At 45.6% G+C, this 20,079-nt stretch overlaps 1 protein-coding gene across 2 annotated transcripts; it reads right to left on the bottom strand.

Annotated features, from left to right (window-relative positions):
• Position 1: 1 nt before the first annotated feature.
• On the bottom strand, positions 2-20,037 carry TELO2 (telomere maintenance 2). 2 transcript variants are annotated; one of them, XM_084216153.1, is made up of 20 exons: positions 19,657-20,037; positions 18,958-19,235; positions 18,393-18,461; positions 17,298-17,445; positions 16,819-16,921; positions 16,002-16,070; positions 14,997-15,138; positions 13,551-13,687; positions 12,753-12,841; positions 11,389-11,496; positions 10,655-10,740; positions 10,310-10,407; positions 9,306-9,422; positions 8,280-8,351; positions 7,576-7,746; positions 6,830-6,921; positions 5,909-6,008; positions 5,337-5,401; positions 4,634-4,749; positions 2-1,616 (listed from the first exon to the last, which is right to left on the bottom strand). In XM_084216153.1, exons 1-20 carry the CDS (start codon positions 19,983-19,985, stop codon positions 1,513-1,515), a joined length of 2,493 nt encoding a protein of 830 aa, XP_084072279.1. In that variant the 5' UTR covers positions 19,986-20,037; the 3' UTR covers positions 2-1,512. The 2 variants fall into 2 exon arrangements, with proteins under 2 accessions (XP_084072279.1, XP_084072278.1); XM_084216152.1 differs by having other exon boundaries at positions 3-1,616; positions 11,389-11,499; positions 19,657-20,036.
• Between the last annotated feature and the right edge of the window lie 42 nt (positions 20,038-20,079).

Here is a 20,079-nt window from a genome sequence, read left to right as displayed (position 1 = left end):
CCACACAACTTTTTGGTTATTACCAAGAAATTTATTTTTCCTGCTTGACTGTACAAGCAACAGTATTAGAGTTAATATGTTCTCTCAAGCACGGCATACAGCAATTCACGTGTACATTCTGTTAGAAAGCTGGTTTTAGTATTTTAATAAATATGAGGCAGAAAAACCCAGTAAGAACTGCATATTGTAACTTCACTTTTTCTCAGTACAGAAGAGCTGAGTAACTGAGGTGGAAACTGTGAGTTGCCTTTCAAGTACAGCTGTGATCTGCTAAGGTGCAGATCAGTGATTCCTTAGAAGTGAAACCTTCTGAAAACAATCCCCATCTCATTTGGGTAGGAGCTTGGTTAAAAGTCAAACTACCCACTCCTGCAGGCTGAAGGCAAAAAAAAGCTTCTCTGTTTCAATACATCAGAGGGTCATGTGGACTAGAGCAATTCTTTACAGACATCTGGGGTAAACCTCACAGTCACAGAATGCCTGGGTTGGAAGGGATCCTGGATGCCCCCTAGTCCAATCTCTGCTCAAGCTGGGTCACTGAGTGAGTGAAGCTTCGTTCTTGCTTTGAAGCTCCTTCTCTTCCAGTTACATCAAGACACTCTGTACTAGTCAGATTTTTGGAGGTCAGTTTCTTCCCTGGCACAAGCATGACTAAGAGAAACGAAGCTCAACATAAGAACCAAGGTTCTGCTCACCTCTCTGCCTGTCACCGTGCCCTGCCAAGGAGTAGTTACCAGGTCACTCACATTTCTTACCAACTAGCCCTTACACTTAGAATGATTTTTCATGTTTTGTGACTTGCTTCAAAACTTGGGGGGAACATGAAGTTTCTAAATTGCTTCCAGAGAAGAAGGTTTGGGGAGATTTTAAGGTCAAAATCTCAACATTACTTATTCTTTAGTAGAAACTTACTTCTGTACTAAGATTATACAAAAACAATTCCTTGTCTTATTCCTTCCCAACCACAGCCCAGCTCTAGGTCAGGCTGTTAAAGTCTGGCACATTTTCAGCACTTCAGTATAGTTATCCAGTGCTTGCATCGCATCAGCAGTGCCATTCCTTCCACCCCTTCCAGCAGCTGGCCCCCCAAACTCCAGCTGCTCAGGGACATGGGAGACTTCGTAAGGGACAGGTCACAGTGGCAAGTGGCCCTCCCCAGCCCTCCTGTTTTTTTGACAAGAAGGCTCTGTGAGATCTTCCCTGTATTTTTAGCTGAGTGCTCAGACCTGCCAAGGTTATAAATAGCTGGGGTGGGGGCTGGGGGTGCGGGAGGATGGCAGCGCTCGCCTACCTTCCTGCATCTGTACACGCTGTACCGGATACCCAGAGCTCACTCAATTGGCCTCCACTACAAAGTCCAGATGTCAAGTCAGGCTCGCTGGCTTACAGCTCGGCACCCTTCCCCCTTCTTCCTCTCCTCCAGCCAGGTGACTGCTGAAGAGGCCCCAGCAGTGCCCGAATACATCCAGCTGGCAAGAGCACAAGGTAAAGGTCATTTCTGTTACCCTTCTGCTAGGAAGGAACAGCTTCAAGTTTCTTTTTCAGGTTCTCCATTAGCAGCAAGTTTTGCAGGGCCAGCCTTCTGCAGTCCCCATCAGGGTCTTTCTCCATCACATCTGCAAAAGAAGCAGCCACTGTTAATTGGAGATTGAGAAAAAGTGCCCTTAACACTTCTCACTATTTTACTGACAATCACCGAACTAAACAACAGCATTTGCACCTATGGCTGCGTTGGACATGAGGACTTGCAGGAACTGCATTAGGCCAGAAGGCAGAGATGCACAAACTTGATCATGTAAAGCAGCATGAGATCAGCCAAGCCCTGACTGCCACATGGGGTAGTGCTCCAGTTTTGAGGGAGAAACAAGCAGTCAGTTGGTCTGAAACACTGTAGAAACTGTCTGACCTTGGATCCCATGGGATAATCTCCATGCCAGAATTTGTACTTGTCACCCTGAGCTACAGAAAAGCTTTGTACAGCTGAGCTACAAGCGTGAATGAAGTCTGCAGCTAGAAATCCACTTTCTCCAAAGTCTTGAGTCTCCACTCTGCCATTCTTGCAATCTAAAATAGTCAGTGCTCCTTCCTGAATTTGGGGTCATGATGCCAACAGGGAAAGAAGGAGACAGGCCCCAAGGTTCAGCATATTCTCCACTCTGAGAGATCAGTTTTCTGATCAATGGGTTCCACACTTCCCACAGCACATAAGGGCAGCATGAGGCAGTTCCCAGCAGCTGTTATTCCAGGGGCCCTTCATGGGCCTGCAAAGAAACAACCAGGATGCATGCAGGATGTCTGAGCAGGGGAGCCTGGAAGAGCAGGGAGCCTGTGTGAGGATATCCTGTACGCACGAGTAGTGCTGGGAGCCCGGCACTGTCAGCCCAAACACATGACTCATGTCACTGGAGCACAGCTATATATAATCTAGGAAGAACTGCAGCCTGGTGCTTCCATACTCCCTCTGCAGACGACAAAAAGGAAGGTTATAAAGCAGATTGGAACAAGCTCAAAAGCTCAGAGTGCTGTTGGTGCTGTTTCTGCTCCATGAGCATGGACCTGGAACTGCTGGCACTGCATGGGAGGCACAAGGCACCAAAGTGTCCTGTTGGTCCTGACATAAACCTCACTTACCCATGACATAGCTGCAGAGCACTTGCAAGGGGTGGGGAATTCCCTCAAAGGCAGCTGCTGAGGAATCAAAGGGTTCCTCAGGGAATGCCCTGTCCAAGGGCATTTCCTAGAAGCATTTAGGTATTCCCTCCCTCCCCCAGGAAGGATCAGGCTTTTCAACAGCAAGTCCAGCATGGCAGCTAAGGGTAATGGACAAGTCCAAAGTGGATTCTCGTCTGTCTCCGTAGCTGGTTATGTCCCAAAGCATCCAGTGCAGACAGTGCCAGGGCTGCAGCCAAGAGGTTGATGGGCCACCAGTCAGTCAGAGGAACACACTACAGCAGTTTGCAGAGGTCCACATGTAACAACAAACTGAAAGTCTGTGGATTTCTACTAAGCATTTCATGTGTAACACTTCCTATCCCACTGTTCATCACTGTACTTTGACCATGAGAGAAACACATGGGAGAAACACAGATGCTTTAAGCTAAAACCCAAAGTGGCTAAAAGGCATAGTAGTCAAGGCTCCCATGCAAGACAGCTTGTCATTTCCAGCTACAGCACAGCTAATACGTGACTCCTCTTGCAAATCTTGTATGGAAGAGTCATGAAGCAACAGCCAAGTCCATGACCTGAATCACAGGTCATCAGGCCTGTGATTCAGTCACAGATGCAGGTCTCTGCCAGACTTGACCTGTTGGAGCAGCAGGGAGGGACCAGTACCTCCCTGTGAACTGTTTCCCCAACAGCCTTACAATAAATAGCAAAGGGACAGCCCAAGAAGCTGGTGTGTTTTAGGAAGCAGCTCTAGAAGCCCTTTAAATAGCACTTAAATTGCACCTGACCGTATGTGAAGCTGAATTCTTTAAGGCTTATGAACGACTCCTACAGCAGTTTTCCTTTCTCTGGTATACCCACAAGAGTTATCTTTCCCTGCTCTCATTCCCACCAGGAATAACCATGCAGCTTTCATGCTAAAGCATTAGATGAAAAGACAGGGCTATTACACTACCTACAAGCATGAGAAGATGCTACTGTCTTGGTCATCCTCCTCCTCCCCAAAATAACTCACTGCAAATAGATTATGCAAACCCTCGTGCTGGAAATACATTCCTGAAAGGCTTCACTTGGTAACAGCAGTGTTAAATGCAGAGACAAGCAGATTCCTGAGAGCACATAGTGTCATGGGAAAAGTGAAGTCTTCAGCCCCACATGGCAGCTCTCTTCCGTTCAAAGGGCACAGAGCATCCCAACTGCCAGGATCAGAGGCCAGCTGGGTCAGTGTTGCTTCCTGCTTGCTCCCTGTGGGAAGCGACTCACGGAAAGTGAGAATGGTGAAGGAAACCAGACCAGGGAATCACAAGAATCCCCCTCACAACACAGTGAAGGCTTCAACATTAGTTGTTCTTTTCACTCCAGCTCACTGCAGCACCTGACCAGTGATCTGTGCAGCTCCAACGTGCCAGAACCCACAGACACAGTTTGCATTGATGTAAGGGGTGCTGGATACAGCATTTAAAGTAATTTGCTGTCTTTTGTAGCTTTTTCTTTCCATCGACAATAGGAAACTAGATACTAGGCCATGTTCTTCTTCCTCCTGTTTTTAGCTCTAACAACACCCCCCTCATGAGCACAAGGTGTAAACAGCCTGTAGAAGCTTTGTGTGTTCCTGCTGGCCAAAGTCACTGCCTGGGTGTAACAGGCAACATGACAGCACTTCCTGCAGATTCATGAGGTAGGTGACTGGCTGCTCAGATGGAGAAAGGAGGCCCAGACTATCTCTGGGGATTTTTCTGGGTGGCCTGTGAAGACAGTCACAGTTTGTAATGCCATATCCAGTTCTTGGCTTATGCCTCAGGTGCCCCAGTGCTGTATCTCTACAGCACGGTGCTCCACTTGCTGATCATGCAGATCTCTGATGTACAATGCCAGGACAATACTGCTGCCATCACAATTAAAGAGATGCTACACAAAGACCACACCACTAAGTAGAAAAGCACTGCTGCACCCCACCAGGTCTTACCTCCCAGCCAGGACTGGGTCTCCAACAGTTCTTCTGTCATGTCTTCCAGAATCCGTTCCGTAGGGACACTGAGGAGCAGGGAGGAGATACAGGACAGAAGGCCCTGGCGCACATACCTGTGGACAAGGACTGAACTGCTAATGCAGCTTTATGCTCTGCACTGACTTCCTCACCTCGGGGGCTCTCCAGTTTCAAATGGCATGACATATTCCTGCTGCTTAGGGGTGCAATCTTGCTGTGTATCTCACATACAGAGCCCCTGTCATGCTGTGCAGAGGAGCCTAGCACAATTCAGAGTCCTGGACACATTTGAGAGCAAAACTGAAATTGGATGTTTACAGCCTTTTGGCTACATGTTAATTCCTTTCCAAGACTGAATGCTGGAATTGAATCTAAAGTTTTCTGAGCTCCCTGAGTAAACACAGGGAGGAAACTATCACATGGACAGGTAGTCAGGAAATTTGTCAACCTTTCTATAGGTAATCGCTGTACTGCCACAGCAGAAGACAGCAGTAAAGTTCATATGTTGGGCTGACATTAAACACAGTCATAAGAACACACAGCTGGAGGAGAGCACAAAGTAAATGCATTAAGTCACTGACACTCTGAGCCAGATGCTCGTCTTGGACAAAGACAAACCATGACTGGAGGCTGGCTCACAGCTGATCTTTAAAAATGAGAGCATACAACTACAGTAACTCACGAGTCCGTGTGGAAACGCAGTGCCCAAACAAATTCCAGCAGTGCCTTTCCCATTGCTGTCACTGCCTGCAAAAGAGGATTGTGACAGCAGCACTGAATACCATCCACACTGCCCTGTAGAGCTGGGCCTCAAGACATACTGCTCATGGAATCACAGTATGTCCTGAGCTGTAAGGAACCCACAAGGGTCAGGAATCCAACTCCTGCCCTGCACAGGACACCCCAACAATCCCATCATGAGTCTGGGAGTGTTGTCCAAATGCTTAAACAAGTTTTCTTAAGATCAGATACAACTGAATTTATTTTACAGATGTGGAAACTTTGGCAGTAAAATGAAATAATGTGCCCAATCCCCCCAAGAAGTTGACAAGAAGCAAAAGACAGTGCAGGGGTGCCTTGAATCCCATGTCTATTTTCCAGCTATTTCTTCCCAGCAATTTCACAACTTCTCAGCCCACTTGACTCCAACTTGCTGCCAGTCTCAGTGCAGCAGGCCCTGAAGCACATGGCTAATCCAGAGGATACCTCAAGTTCCCAGGCTGGAAGTCACCCCTTCCCTCTGCCCTTCCTTACCACAGTGTTGACAGCCAAGTACATCAGGACTGCTAAAGTGTGAACCAGTCTTCCAAGGACTAAGTGATCTTCGCCCAGAAGATCAAATGTTGTTAAAGGCCTGCAAGCACAAGACACAGAATTGTGTAGCAGTGAGGATGATCAGTGCCTCTTTGGAACAGTCAGGAGGGTTATGCAGGGGGAATTGTCACCAAAAGCCTGAATCCCTACAACAACAGTCATTATACAGGCACTACCAGGTTAACAGAGATCAGAGCTGTTTACTCTCATCTTTTCTCCCAGACCAGTATCTTGCAGAGCGATATCCTCTACTTGAACAGCAGGTATCACACATTCTACCAACAGGCTTTACCTGTAAAGACCTATAGGCAAAAGCTGCCCCCACTGCCATACCATTACAACTGGTATTATAATAATCTTGGTTATCATGGAACTGATTACTCAACCTTCCTTAGGTTCACAAAGACTTAAGGGACTGACAATAAACTGTGTCCTATGTCCTGTACTGTGGCCTCAAAGACCAGTGCAGGTGATAGGCCAAATCAGAGATGGAGCTAACTTTGGCTCAAGATTGCAGTCCGAGCTCTGTGGTTTGTGTGAACCAGCCCACAGTAGAGGCTCAGCCAAGACAACTGGTGTGGTACTGCCAGAATTACTTGTCTATGTACCTGCTGATGGATCTTCACTTCTGCAGGGTCCTACATACTCCTGCCCCACAAGATTTCAGAAGATAAGTCCAAGAGACCACAACCCACTTCTCCCCAAGCTTTGTGAAGGACCCAAGTGTCAGTGTGGTGTCACTGGGCTCCTGCACAGTTCCTTGGCTGTAGCCTGCTGCTTTGAGGCAAGCAGGACAAGCAGAAAGGTTCACTCTGGCAGTTGCTATGTCCACATCCCACACTCTAAGGCGTTCACACTCACCTGTCAAAGTGCTGAATCAATGGGAAAAAGAAATACCCAGCAACAGAATTGAACTCGTTTGGGCAGGAAGCCAGTTCCACATGAGACTGACCCTGTCCAAGAGAAAAATGAAGTCTAGGTACAAGATACAGCATCCAGCTCTTCAACTTCACTGGACACTGTCAAGACTACAGATTCCTTGCAGCCAGCCCATCGCCAGCTACTGCTTGTACACCTATGGCTACCACGCTTCCGACTGGATGGCTCACTTCCCACTTCAGATCTAAACTCCCACTCCAGACCTAAACATTTCAATACAATATGCCTCAATACTGCTCAGTTAGATATAACAAGAACATGCAAGGGTTAAAGAAGTTTTGAAAGGCAAACTCTCCAGGCTGAACCACAGGGGAATTCTGGAAATTAGGAAACTGGCATCAATTTATCTCCCTGGAAAATAGGAAGGCTGAGACAGTGTAGTCCAGCGGCAGCTAGTCTGATGGATGCCCTGGGATTGCAAGGTGAAGTCACAGCTCCCTGCAGTGGCCACACAAGCTCAGAACAAGCACAGAACAATGATTATCTCTCAAAACCAGGTAAGGAATTTCAGGTTTATCTTCCTCTCCCTGCTGGATAGGGGAAATCCAAACTTTCCTTTGGATTGGGTCCACTTTCACAGGTATTTTGCTCTTTCCAGACAGAGCTTACAGTAACTCCAAGTGTCCCTATTTCTGGTAGATTTTACATTAGTTTGTCTCTTGTCTCACCGTAGCAAATCTCCGAGTCTTGCTTTTGATCCTCTCATCAACAATTCTTCTCCAGCCCTTAGAGCTGTCACTTCCTGGAAGGAGCTGGATACAAGGCTTTTGGACACCAGAATGCTTGGTCTTCCCATGGAACTTGGGACAAGACAGTTCCTGAGCTGCCAAAACCAATACCTAGATAAAACAGAGAGAGGTTCCATTAAAAATGGGTAATTCCTAGGGAACAACAAAAGTGTTACCTGCATCCAAACTGACAGGAGCAACAAGGCAGAAAGGCACAACAATTTTAGAGTGAAGAACAGCCGGAAATTGTCCTCCAACAGCCACCTGACTCTGAGGTACTGACCAAGCACTTGGTCACTTAGGCCTGAAACAGAGTGGTGGCTCCTCCTTCAGACTCAAGTGTGGAAGGAGTCACAGACAGATCACGGTCCTCCAGAAAGGGAAGATAAAATAAACTGATGATGTGAAAGTGAACAGCAGCTTCTCCCAGGCAAGTGCCCAACACATGCTCTGCATTCTGTGGGGAAAGATCCCTGTGTGATGGAGTGTAGCAGGGTTAGGAATGAGAGCGGAATGCCAAACACAAATAGTATTGTAAGAGATTCCCATGCCTCCGCCTTCTCCCATGAGGAATAAAAGGTAATCTCATTACACCTCAGGAAAGTGGAACAGACAGAAGGAAAGTGGGAACTGAGAGCACTCACATCAAGGATGTCCATGCGTTGACGGAGACTGTAGTTCAGAGAGTAGAACTGGGTGGTCAAGTACTTTGCAACCTGTACAGAAAAATCAGGGTAGAATGAACACAGACCCATGCTAGAAACAGCCTTCCCATTAAGTCTAAAAGCATTTAATTTCACAGGTTCTGCTTCCTGTTAGGTAACAGCAAGCCTCCAAGAGATGGGAAGAAACACGCAGTGTAAATGGGAAATTCAGACACTTCCACTTCTAGATTCTCCCAAAAAATCTAAATGACAGATGAGACTGCATCACTCTTCTCTCCCTCCTATGCAGAAGTACCCAAACAACCTCCACAGCAGCTAGGAGACCTCACTGTGGGCTTTCAGTACTTAAAAAACATTATAGGAAAGATGGACGGAGGCTTTTTACTGGGGCCTGGCTAGCATAAAAGATAAAGATGTTAAACTGGCAGAGAATAGATCTAGATTGGATATTGGGAAGGAATTGTTCCCTGTGATGGTGCTGAGGCCCTGGCACAGGATGCCCAGAGAAGCTGTGGCTGCCCCTGGATCTCTGGAAGTGTCCAAGGCCAGGCTGGACAGGGCTTGGAGCACCCTGGGGTAGTGGAAGGTGTCCCAGTCCATGGCAGGGAGTTGGAATGAGATGGGCTTTAAAGACCCTTTCCCACCCAAACCAGTCTCTGATTCCCTGATTACAGCCACCAGTCAGGTCTTTCTCTATAGAAGCCCTCTGTGCCTCAGCTTCCCTTTATGTGAAACCCTTCAGTACAACAAGTTCTATCTGATCTGCCTTGTCAGGTACACTCAAACCAACAGCCTTCAAACAGTTCCTCTGTTTGACAGGGTGTTCTTTTTCCCACTGGTTCAGACATTCCTTGCAGATTCTTAAGAAGCGTAAATGTTGTTAGACCTGAACTACCTGTTTTACCACAGAGACAGCTCCCTCTATCAAATGAGAAAGAGACTTCAGCTGCTTCAATTTTTGCCTGTGCTTCAACTGGAAAAAGGAAAATAGTAGGAGGAACTCACAGGTATTGGGTCTGTGGTTAAAACAGCTACTTGAGCTCTTTGACGGAGCTCCACAAAGCCTTCAATGCAGGTCTTCTCCTCCAGATGCAATAATATTTTTGCCAGCTCCACACTAACCTGCTCAAAGTATGAAAAAAAGAATCAAAACCCGGATGATGTTTGGGTTTTTTCCTCACAGGAATTATGGACCACTTCCAATGGTCAAACAAAGACAAGGAAGTATTTTGTTTAGGTAACGTGTCCATTCCTTAGGAGGGAGAGAAAACACATTAAGCCAAATGCCATCAGACTTATTTCCCAAAACCCTGAACAGATTCTCCACCTGTCAATTCTCTGTCCACATTTCACTAGGACTGTTTTGGAGAAGTAGTAGCATCATGACATTGAATGAACAGTCACTGTAACGGATGTGTTAAAGGGTACAGCAGCACAGCCCTTCTCTTTCTCAGCTGGTGTCTCTGACACTTGCAAGTGTTCAGTAGCAGGTAGTGGCAAGCACTCTTCACACAGTGACCTTATCCCACGTTCCTCTCCCTCAAGCTTTTTATCTTGACCAGTACAATCCAATTACTCCCTCCACAAGACATTATGCTGGTACAAGCAAATAGGGAAAGTGCATTGGATTTTGCCTCCATTTTTCTTGGAGAATAACAATTAAATTGAATTTCAATTCAAAATCCAAAATGGCTGCTCTGTAAGCTCATTTTTTAGTGTTTTTCCTGCCCAGGATAAAGCATGGAAGTTCCTCACACTAGCAAACACTACTTGTAGAATGTTTCACTTTGAGCACTGGAGACAGAAGGGTGCTGCCACCACTTCTTCTGCTTCTCTGTTCCCCTGTACCTCACCTTCAAGGCAACTACTTCCTTCTACTTCCAAGCTGAAAGCTTGTGAATGTGTACCTTTACACATTAGCTAGGCCTTCTGCTCCACTGGCATGTTTAGTCTCCTCATGACAGCAAAGGCAATACAGCCCTCTTGTAACCTAGTTCATATTACTTCACCTCTCTTGTTGCTGCTGGATTCCTCCGAACCAAGCTCTCAAGTGCCTTGACTGTAGCTTCCCATTTGTCGACATCTTCAGAACTTGATCCAGTCAGAACTGAAATCGAAGGACAAACAAAAGTTATTAACAGAATGGCTGTGTTTGGGTATATACCCAGACTTCCTTCTGCCAATCATTTGTCTGGGTACAGACACTTAGCATGACTAGCATGAGGAACTAAACTGAAATTACTCAAAAATTCTATAGCTTCTTTAAAGTAGATCAGAAAAAATAAACCTATGCAAGAGTTCACTCTCCCAAGCTCAGTAAGAAAGAGATAAAGACTCAGCCCAAAATCTCCTACCTTCAATACAGTCTCGGATATACACAGGAGCCTTAATTTTTAGCTCTTTATCCTCAGACATGTCATAAGGGATGAGGTCATCATCACTGCAAAAGAATTAAAGATAGGGATTAGTTTATGGGGTGCAGATGTTCTTGCTTTACTCAGATAGCCAAACAAAGAGAAAGAACCAGTGCATACACTGTCATAACCACATCACTCCTCTATCACTCAGCAGCACTGCTGAAGCCTGGCCTGAGAGGGATCCTTGGGAGTTCTAGGGAAAGAGCAGTTCTGTGATCAGATCTGGAAGTGGACATCCTGGTCAAGGACAGGATACAGATGACCAAGAAACTAGAAACTGACTCTTGAGATTTCATTATAGATTTATATTTTTAAATATATATATATATATACATATATACAAATAAACATATATATAGATAGATATATTTCTTCATATAGTGACAGAATAAAGCAGGTCCACTATTAAAATGGGTAAATACATCCACAATTTTCAAGAAATATATATCTAAGTCAAACAGAAGAAATACAGCGGTTGCACACAACACAGGCCTTGCCTAATTTATTGACTATGCAATTTTCTACACAAAGCCCTGCTCTGCTGCAAACCACTCAGCTGAATAAGGTCAGAAATCACAACAATTGCCAAGAAGTGCATAAGGTACTGACAGATCCTTTTCCTCCACATCTGCCATTTTTTTTCCATTTCCTCCCTGTTTCTTGCCCCGTACCTGTCAAGTTCAGCATCCGACTCCTCATCTGGCGTCACCGGGGCTGCTGTACAGGATTTCTCACTACTCTCTGGTACCAATGGCAGTGCAGCACCTGCTTTCTCACTCCTGCTGAGTGAGGAACAAGAAATTTTAAAATGGATACAGCAATAGTTCTTACAAAGAAGAAACTACCCACCCTACCAACACCTGCTGCCTAAACAGAACAGCAGATAATTATTCCTGCTGCAGTTTCACACCTAGCTTGGCTGACACAAAGAACAAAGTACTGGGAAGGAGAATGGAATAAGGGGAGAAAAGAAGCAGAATCTTCTAATAGCAGAGCAATGGATTAAAAAAATTAAATTGGCTAGTTTGCTGTGTTCCCCTGCATAATACCTGGGACTGTTAAGGAAAGACTCCAATAACCAGATCACATTGGCTTGCACCAGATTTGAAACTGTGAATGAAACTGAACTGAAAGTAGGTTTAGATTGGATATTAGGAAGAAATTCTTCCCTATGAGGGTGGGCAGGCCCTGGCACAGGGTGCCCAGAGAAGCTGTGGCTGCTCCTGGATCCCTGGAAATGTTCAAGGCCAGGTTGGACAGGGCTGGGAGCAACCTGCTCTTAATGGAAGATGTTCCTGCCCATGGCAGGGTGTGGAATGGAATGGACTTTAAGGTCTCTTCCAACACAAACCATTCCATGACTCTTCAAAATGGGGAAAAAACATTTTAAATAATTTCTAGGTCTTGCATAGGATGAATACAATAATTGAGAATATTTTTTCTGTCTCAAGCTATTTCTGTGGACTTTAGCATTGTCCTTTCATCTGATTCTCAAAACCAGTCTCTAACTGCTGTCTATGTTGATCATGCCCCTAAAATGAGAGCAATAAATCTTTTGTACTTCCCTGGAGTGCTGGACAGCTTCATCTGCTAATAACATAAGGTACTTCACTCCTCTGCTGTTCAAAAAGTGCTCCAAAGAGCCTCAGCAGATGCTCTGGAAGTTAAGAGCACTGAACAGCCAGTCTTCAGAGTGATAGACACAGTAGATTTTAGTCATGGGTGAATGGGCTGGGGGCATACAAAACAAACACCAGCGTTCCAAGAAGCAAACAGAAATGTCCATTTGATTGTACCAGAGGGCACACAAGACCCCTACACCACAGTTTCACCACATGCAGCTATCAACAGGCAATTTTAATACACACTACCAATTGAATTATGAATGTAACTAAATCACATTGTAAGAAGGTGGTGCATTATGATGTTTAAGAACACATAAAACATCTTGTTTACTGTACATGGTTCTTGTGTGTAATGGGAAAAAGGCATGGAGAAGGGCAAAAAGACAGCATGAATAGTAGTAACAACTTACTCATCATCTGGAAGGCTGGGGACAACACAGAACGATGGATTCTGCACCAAAAGGGACTTCAATTCTCTTGTTTCATGGTCCTCTTCATACTAGACATTCAGAATAACTGTTGCTGCACTCTATTACCTACTGCAAATATGCCCAGCATTCAACAAACATTTCACCCTTGTAGTGCACATGGACTAAATCATGAGCAGATGAACCCTCACCAATCCTGTTTCAATCCCTGTGCTGACAGCAGCAGGCAGCTGTAATCTCTGTCCTTATATTTAAGAGTAGTACATGATGACACCTTGTCTGAATGTTATTTCCATATTTCAAACATTTAATAAATGGCAATGTGACAGGAGCAATGTGACAGGCTTTTAAAGAATTAATGTGATTTATTCAGATAAGTCACATAAATTCTACTGGAAAGAGCAGAGCAAATATCTCCATGTCAGCCTTGAAAATCCCAGCTCAGAACAGATATTTCCACCATGTCAGGTACTAAATGCTCACCACTGCTTTAGGTTTGAAGCTCCCTCTCAACTCCTATGAATCAGATTTTGATCCCCTCACACAATAAGATAAACTTTAATTACCAAGTTTATCCTAACCTCTGCCAGTAGACTGCACTCCTGAAGTAACTCTCAGCCACCTGACCATTACATACAATTGTTTTTTTTTAAACAGATTCTCTTTTTTTAAAGGTGTGACTGCCTCTCCTTATTTACAGATAAAAAAGTGCTATAATGCCCTGAATCATCTGGTTTTAAAGCCTAGCACACCAGTCATAAGTTTCAGTGAAACCTTCACCTCAAACTTCAGGACAGGCCCCTCAGTGTTTATGCTCAAGCTGATGCTCTCTGCCACCACCATGCCCAGACGCCGTAGTTGGGGCAGACTGCTCTCCAAGTGGCATTTCACACCCTCCATCATGCTTGTCAGAAGCTCTGAAACAAACAACCAGGACACAGTGCATGTTTGAAATTCTAAAATAGTGGCAAAAACACTCACAATCTTTAGTGCTTGCCTGAGGGCAGCTTTACCCACTCACCACACAATAATGGATAGAAAGGGTCCCTGAACTGTGGCTTCCTTCCCTGCAGTGTCAGTGGTGTGCTTCAGCACCAACACAGCAAACCCACACCCTTCCACGGGGGTACAAAATCAAAACATTACAATATATTCTAAATTTGCAATATTTTGGTTTTCACTGAAACAAAAAAGGATGGCAAGCCAATCTTTAGTTTGGCTTCAGAGCGTTTCAGAGTCACTTAAATAAATGTTGTCTTTTGAGGACATTACAAGTTCTGACCACTACAACAATCACATATAGACAGATATTTGCCTAACTTTGGATCAGCTCAAACAGGCAGAAAACAAGTATTTCTCAGCCCTCAGGGAATACTGGTTGCCAGCTTCACCAGGCAGGCTTATTGCAGTTTGACTGACCTCCTTCATCTCAGAAAGCTTATCTCTCCAACAGCTGTCAGACAAAAAAACTGACTATAAAACTACAGAACTGGTAATACATATCAAGGCACTTATTCACTTAAAGAATAATTAATTCTAGAATGAAACAGATGAGCAAGTCTTGAAGTGGACCTTCACATCCCCCATAAGTCACACACACACATAAGTAATTCTAGACATTTTACAGATTTTTTTTTTTTTAATTTCAACAGAAACAGATATGTTAGGCCAGGACCCCAGTGTGCTATGCACTGTGTGAGCACAGAACTGGAGGTCCATGCCAGTGACTAACCTGCTCACTTCACACTGAGGAATGCCCATGGACTGTCAGACACCAAGCTAACAGCTTTTTACACCCAGTTACTTTCCCTGCCTGTCTGGAGCTGCACCCGTGCTCCAAGGTTAAGCCTATAAGTGACAAATCATACCATTCCTCTCACTGGTCCCAGAGTCAGTCCTTGTTTTCCTGTGACAAAACTTCAGGGTTTTTAAACCACAAGGTTTAAAAGGTTTTAACAATTCTTGTTAAAAATTTTCTTCTTTAAACCACAAATTTTTTTCCTCAGGTAAAAACCTTAAGGCAAAGATAGACCACCTTCAATTCCATAACCTAAAATTATGCACTTGGAATTCTATCATAGCAATGCTAAAGAGGACTCCAGCAGGTTACCCCAAGGTGAATATGGGACAATTCTGCTTATCCACAGATCAAAACAAGATATTTTTCTACACGTAGTAAGACACTCTGCTAAACAGATCTAAGCCCCGCTTCTCATATAGCCCCACCTTGTCTGCAGCTTGCAATTTCAGGCTCCTTCAGGTTGGAGAGGCAGATGAGGATGGCCTTGCTAATGTACAGCTGCTGCTCAACTGGGGAGTGTTTCACAGCACTGCTGCTGCTCCACGTCTCCAACAGGTCCTGCAGCACCTACACCAGAGAACTCATGTTGGCCTGAAATGGATCTTTTCTACACAGAGGTAATTTTTGAAGCACATTTTTACTCTCCCTACAAAGAGGGAAAAAAATACAAATTTTGTATTTCAGAGCCCAAAACGTACTGTGTTTGACCACCCAAGAACTGCACTTTCATTTAAGATATTGTTAAATATATTGGGTTTTTAAATTTAAAAGTGAAGTTTATTTCTCCTTAATATTATATGCAAAGCATATAATGCAAAGTATTATTATGAAAAACCAGTATGATAAGTTTTTATCTGAGTTTAGTCCAATTTTAGATAACTGTCAGTCCTTCCATATCATCTTAGAACATGTAAACAGTGAAAAAAAATAAAAATTGACAAAATGGTAGGGATTTCCAGATATACAGATTTCTTAAAAGTTTCATCACACTGCTGACTTGGAGAGGCAGAATATCTGCCATCCCCACTGAGGATAATGTGCATGAGAGAGATTATGAAACATCAACCATTTGGTAAACAGGCAACTGTCCACCAATTTGATCCCTTGTTGCCATGTGCACAGGCACATAAACAGGGTTACTGAGGAAGCTGAGAAGGACAGAGGATACGGGACATCTGTCAGAAACCAAGCCACACTAGTTTTGCTACTTGTAAGAAAATTTACTAATTAAATACAAAAAATTAATGCCAGCAGTGCAGAAAGCTTTGGTTCATTTATCACAGCTCACTTGCGATATACCTGGGCTTCCCTCATTCTCATCAACAGCAACCAGAAAGTCTGAGAGAAGAAACAAAATTGTGCTCCCCCAGACACACACAGAGCAGAATGTTCCCCATCAGACACCTCATCAGCCACTCAGTGAACCTTACTCTGAGCAACAAGGGGCGCCGGCCGCTGTCCAGGGCCAGGTAGCCAAGGAGGTTCTGCAGCACTGCCGTCTGCAAGGAAAACCACAACTCCTGCTTCAACTGGTTATAAAGCTGTCATCCAGCAATGACAAGTGTCTGTTTTTATTTAATACATTAAACTTCTTTCTAAGGGACTGGTTGACAACATTCAGAGACAGAAAAGTAAACAAATTTTAAAAAACAAGCAAGCACACATATGCAGTTGCTGATGAAATACATGGAAAACCATAACAGAAATACAGTACAGTGTTTTACCAACAAAACCAGCACAGTCCCAGGCAAACATAGAACTCATGCAGTCTAAAGAACATCTCTCACAACAGCATCACAAGCCACAGTACAGTTCCTAATATCCCATGACAAAATTAGGTGCACAGGAAAAAACCTAACAGTCCTTGTCTCATGTCTTTAATATAATTCTTATCCCCAAGGTCAATCCTGGCTGTTTCAATCTCCTCTTTCAGATTCTAAAATAATTTATTGCCTTCAGCTCTCCAAAATTCTGAAACTTTGTGCAAATAATCACTTGGTTCCAGAGGAGTACAGCAATTTCGCTAATCACCATTAACCCTGAGAGAGCACATGAATCCCATGATTTCAAAGCTACTGTTCACCACTCCCACTCTGTTACAGCTGCACAAGCGTAGGGAGACTGAGGACTCATTTTGGAATGACGAGTTAAACCTTACTCAGTCAGCGTAAGAGCTCAGTTAAAAACAACATTGGTACCAGGGAAAAGCTGGCACTACTACACTGCTGTTCCCCACAGAGTCCTCACCGTGTGGCCATATTGCAAGAGCAGCATCTTCTGTGCCACCACAAACTGAGCCTTCTTGTTCTTCACAACCAGGTTACCCAGCAATCTGGACAAGACATCTGCCCTAACAAGACAACAATAAAACATCAGGAATCCATGTTATTGCTGCCATGTTGCTCCTAATCATAGGAAAATCTGAGAGCAGCTATTTGCAACTAAGTCCCTAGAAAACTTCTAAACTCAGGTAGTGATCCAGTAATGGCAAAGAATGCTTTCCCTTGTTTTTCTTCTTTTTCCACTGCATGTCAAGGTGAAGATACTCAAGAAATGGTGTAGGTTCTCCTTAAGAGGCAACAATCAACTACTTTACTCCTCAAGTCTTTTAGGAAATAGCAGTGTAAAAAACCACCTACACAGAGCACCTATCAGAGACCAATTCTGCAAGTATTTGTGACAATTCCTGCCTTTGCTGTGGATCAGGGATTAAGCAGAGTTCTTACCCGGGTGCTCTCTGCACAAAACCAAGGACCACTGCTTCCATACAGCGGTCTGGCACACGTTCCACCAACTGCCAGCATATCCTCTGCCAGATGCAGTCTGACTTGGTGAGGTCTGTCAGGTGGGGCACCAGAACTCCCAGAATTTCCTCTGAAGCACAAAACAGCAAAAACCCCAGATGGGCAGGACTGGTACAATGGCATTTGAGACTAACCTGAGAATTTCAAGATCTTCACAACATGAAAAAAATACAATGTACAGTTTGAAGTTCTAAATTTTTCCTGCAGTACAAATACGACTAGAATCATGGAATCATTTAGGTTGGAAAAGCTCTCTAAGACCATTGAGTCCAACTGTAACCCAGCACTGCCACGGCCAACACTAAACCAGGTCCCCAAATGCCAGATCCACATGACTTTTACAACTCTCCGTGGATTCAGTGACTTCACCACTACACTGGGCAGCCTGTTCCAATGCCTGACCACACTTTCCGCAAAGAACTTTTCCTTAATATCTGATCTAAATCTCCCCGGCACAGTCTGAGGCCGTTTCTTCTTGACCTGTCCCTTGTTCCCTAGGAGCAGAGCCTGACCAGCACCCTCCTGTCAGGGAGTTGTGGAGTGAGAAGGTTGCCCCCAAGACTCCCTTTCTCCATGTTCAGCACCCCCAGCTGCTCTTCCTCTGACTATGCTTCAGATCCTTCCCCAACTCTGTTGCTCCTCTTTGTTCATGCTCAAAACAGAAATGGAGAACTGACTAGTAAGAACCATCCTAAGCAGCCTGGAACTGGCCACAATTCTTCATCACAGTAAAGAGCCAGAAAATCTTCCTTATTCTTCTTCCCCAGCCCTGTTAACTACTGCATTCAGTAGCTTTGAAGTTCTTAGCAGTGCCAGACCCACAGCTGCTCCCACAAGACATATCTACCAGACACAGCTGAGCAGCCTCAGAGAGCAGTCTGTGCAGCTCCGCTCAAAACAGCTCCAAATCAAATTATTGGCCTCCCATTCCTTCCGTTGATCATAACAGTCATCCTCCCATGTTAATACACTAAAACACTTCCCTCCCTCTCCAAAAGAGCATAGTAAAACACTCACTTTGCCATCCATGAACACACACCTTCCCCAAGACATGAGAAACAAAAGAGATGGAGCAGTCCAAGCCACCTGGGATAAAACAGACATGAGCTTATGTAAGCGTGGCACCAGTATGTTCCAATCAACCTTCAGCAGAAGGTGCAGACTTCTAAAAGTGCTGAACTCTGAAAACACACTGACTGTCTCTTCAAGCATCATCTCTTTCTCCCTCCACTACCCACCTTCAGGCATAAACCAGCATTCAGTATTAGTTACAGTGACAGGCAGAAGGATAGAGCAACTCAGTCCCACTTTAACAGCATGGGTATGGCATGGGTAGCAATGCCACCGGTTGATTCGGTATCACTCACATCTCCCAAATAATTCCTTCAGAATATACCAAGTGACCACAACAAAGTTTTAGCAACAGGTGATGCTGTTTAATTGCTTGGAAGATTAAGGCTTTCAGTGGATTCCAAAAGGCCTCAGTTATCATCTGTATTTCAAGCAGCAGACATGGGGTCCATGCTCAAAACACTTCTTCAGAAAATACAACCTTACAGTACAGTCAGCCTTTCAGCCTTACCCCGCAGAGAGTCAGAGATCTTCTCTAGCACCTGGAGAACTGCATCACCCAGGAGAGGGAAGTAGTTCTGTGGGAAGAACACTGGTGGGTTCTTCCCCTGGAGTTTATTGCTCACATGCTCGGGCAAACAGACGATCTTGTTGAGCAGGTCGCCCTGCAGTTCCAGGCAGCCTGCCTGTGCCTGTGGCTGACAGACCTCCCACAGTAACGCTGACATCCGGCCCTGCTGCAGGAACTGCTCCAGGACCCCAACTACCTCCCTCGGGTCAAGGCCAGAGCTGGAAGAAAATAACTGTAAGTTCCTGCCTCTTTTAAATGGTAAAAATGAGATTTGCACGCTACTGCTTTTCTATTGTGGTATCACTACTGAAATGCCTCTGCTCTGCTACACTGGATGAAAAAGTAAAAAAAAAAAAAAAAAAAAGAGAAAAGCGATTTTAATATTTTATCTGCAGCGTCCTCGACTGCAAACATTCAGGACCTTCAACAACCACGACTGCTAAAGCTCTGTGTCTGCGGGACGCACAGCACGGTATAGGGTCCGAAGGCACTCAGGGCGGGGCACAGGCTGCCCGCGCTCACACATCCCCGTCCCCTGCGCACTGCAGCCCAGCTGAAAGGCACCCCCAGACATCCCGACTGCGCGCCGAGACCAGCCCCGGGAACCCCCGCCCGCCGGCCCCGGGGAGCCGCACTGACCCCGCAGAGCCAAGGGCCTCCAGCAGGACGCAGAGGACAAGGCCGGGCGGGCCCTCCAGGAAGCAGTGCTGCCACAGGCCCTCGGGCCGCGCCGCGCCAGGCGCCCGGGCCAGCCTGCGCAGGAAGGCGCCGAACAGCGCCCGCTCCCGCTCCCCAAGGGCGGCTGGGCCGCCCGCTGCCGCCAGAGCGGCGCGTACCGCGCCCAGCGCCACCACCAACCCCTCCCCAGCCCGGCCCAGAGCCGCCACGGCCTCCTGCAGGGCGGACTCCAGCCCCGGCTCGGGATCGAGAGCGAGTCCCGGCCCCAGTGGCGCCAGTGCCGCCGCCATGGCGCTGAGGGGAGTGCGCGGCGGCCCCGCTTCCGCCCGCCCTGCGCGGCAGCCAATGAGCGGCGGCAGCCGGCGGAAGGGGCACGAGCACCGC

This window comes from Fringilla coelebs (assembly GCF_963513975.1).
Source record: "Fringilla coelebs genome assembly, chromosome: 16".
Lineage (NCBI taxonomy): Eukaryota > Metazoa > Chordata > Aves > Passeriformes > Fringillidae > Fringilla > Fringilla coelebs.
This window is presented reverse-complemented; position numbering and strand designations above follow the sequence as displayed.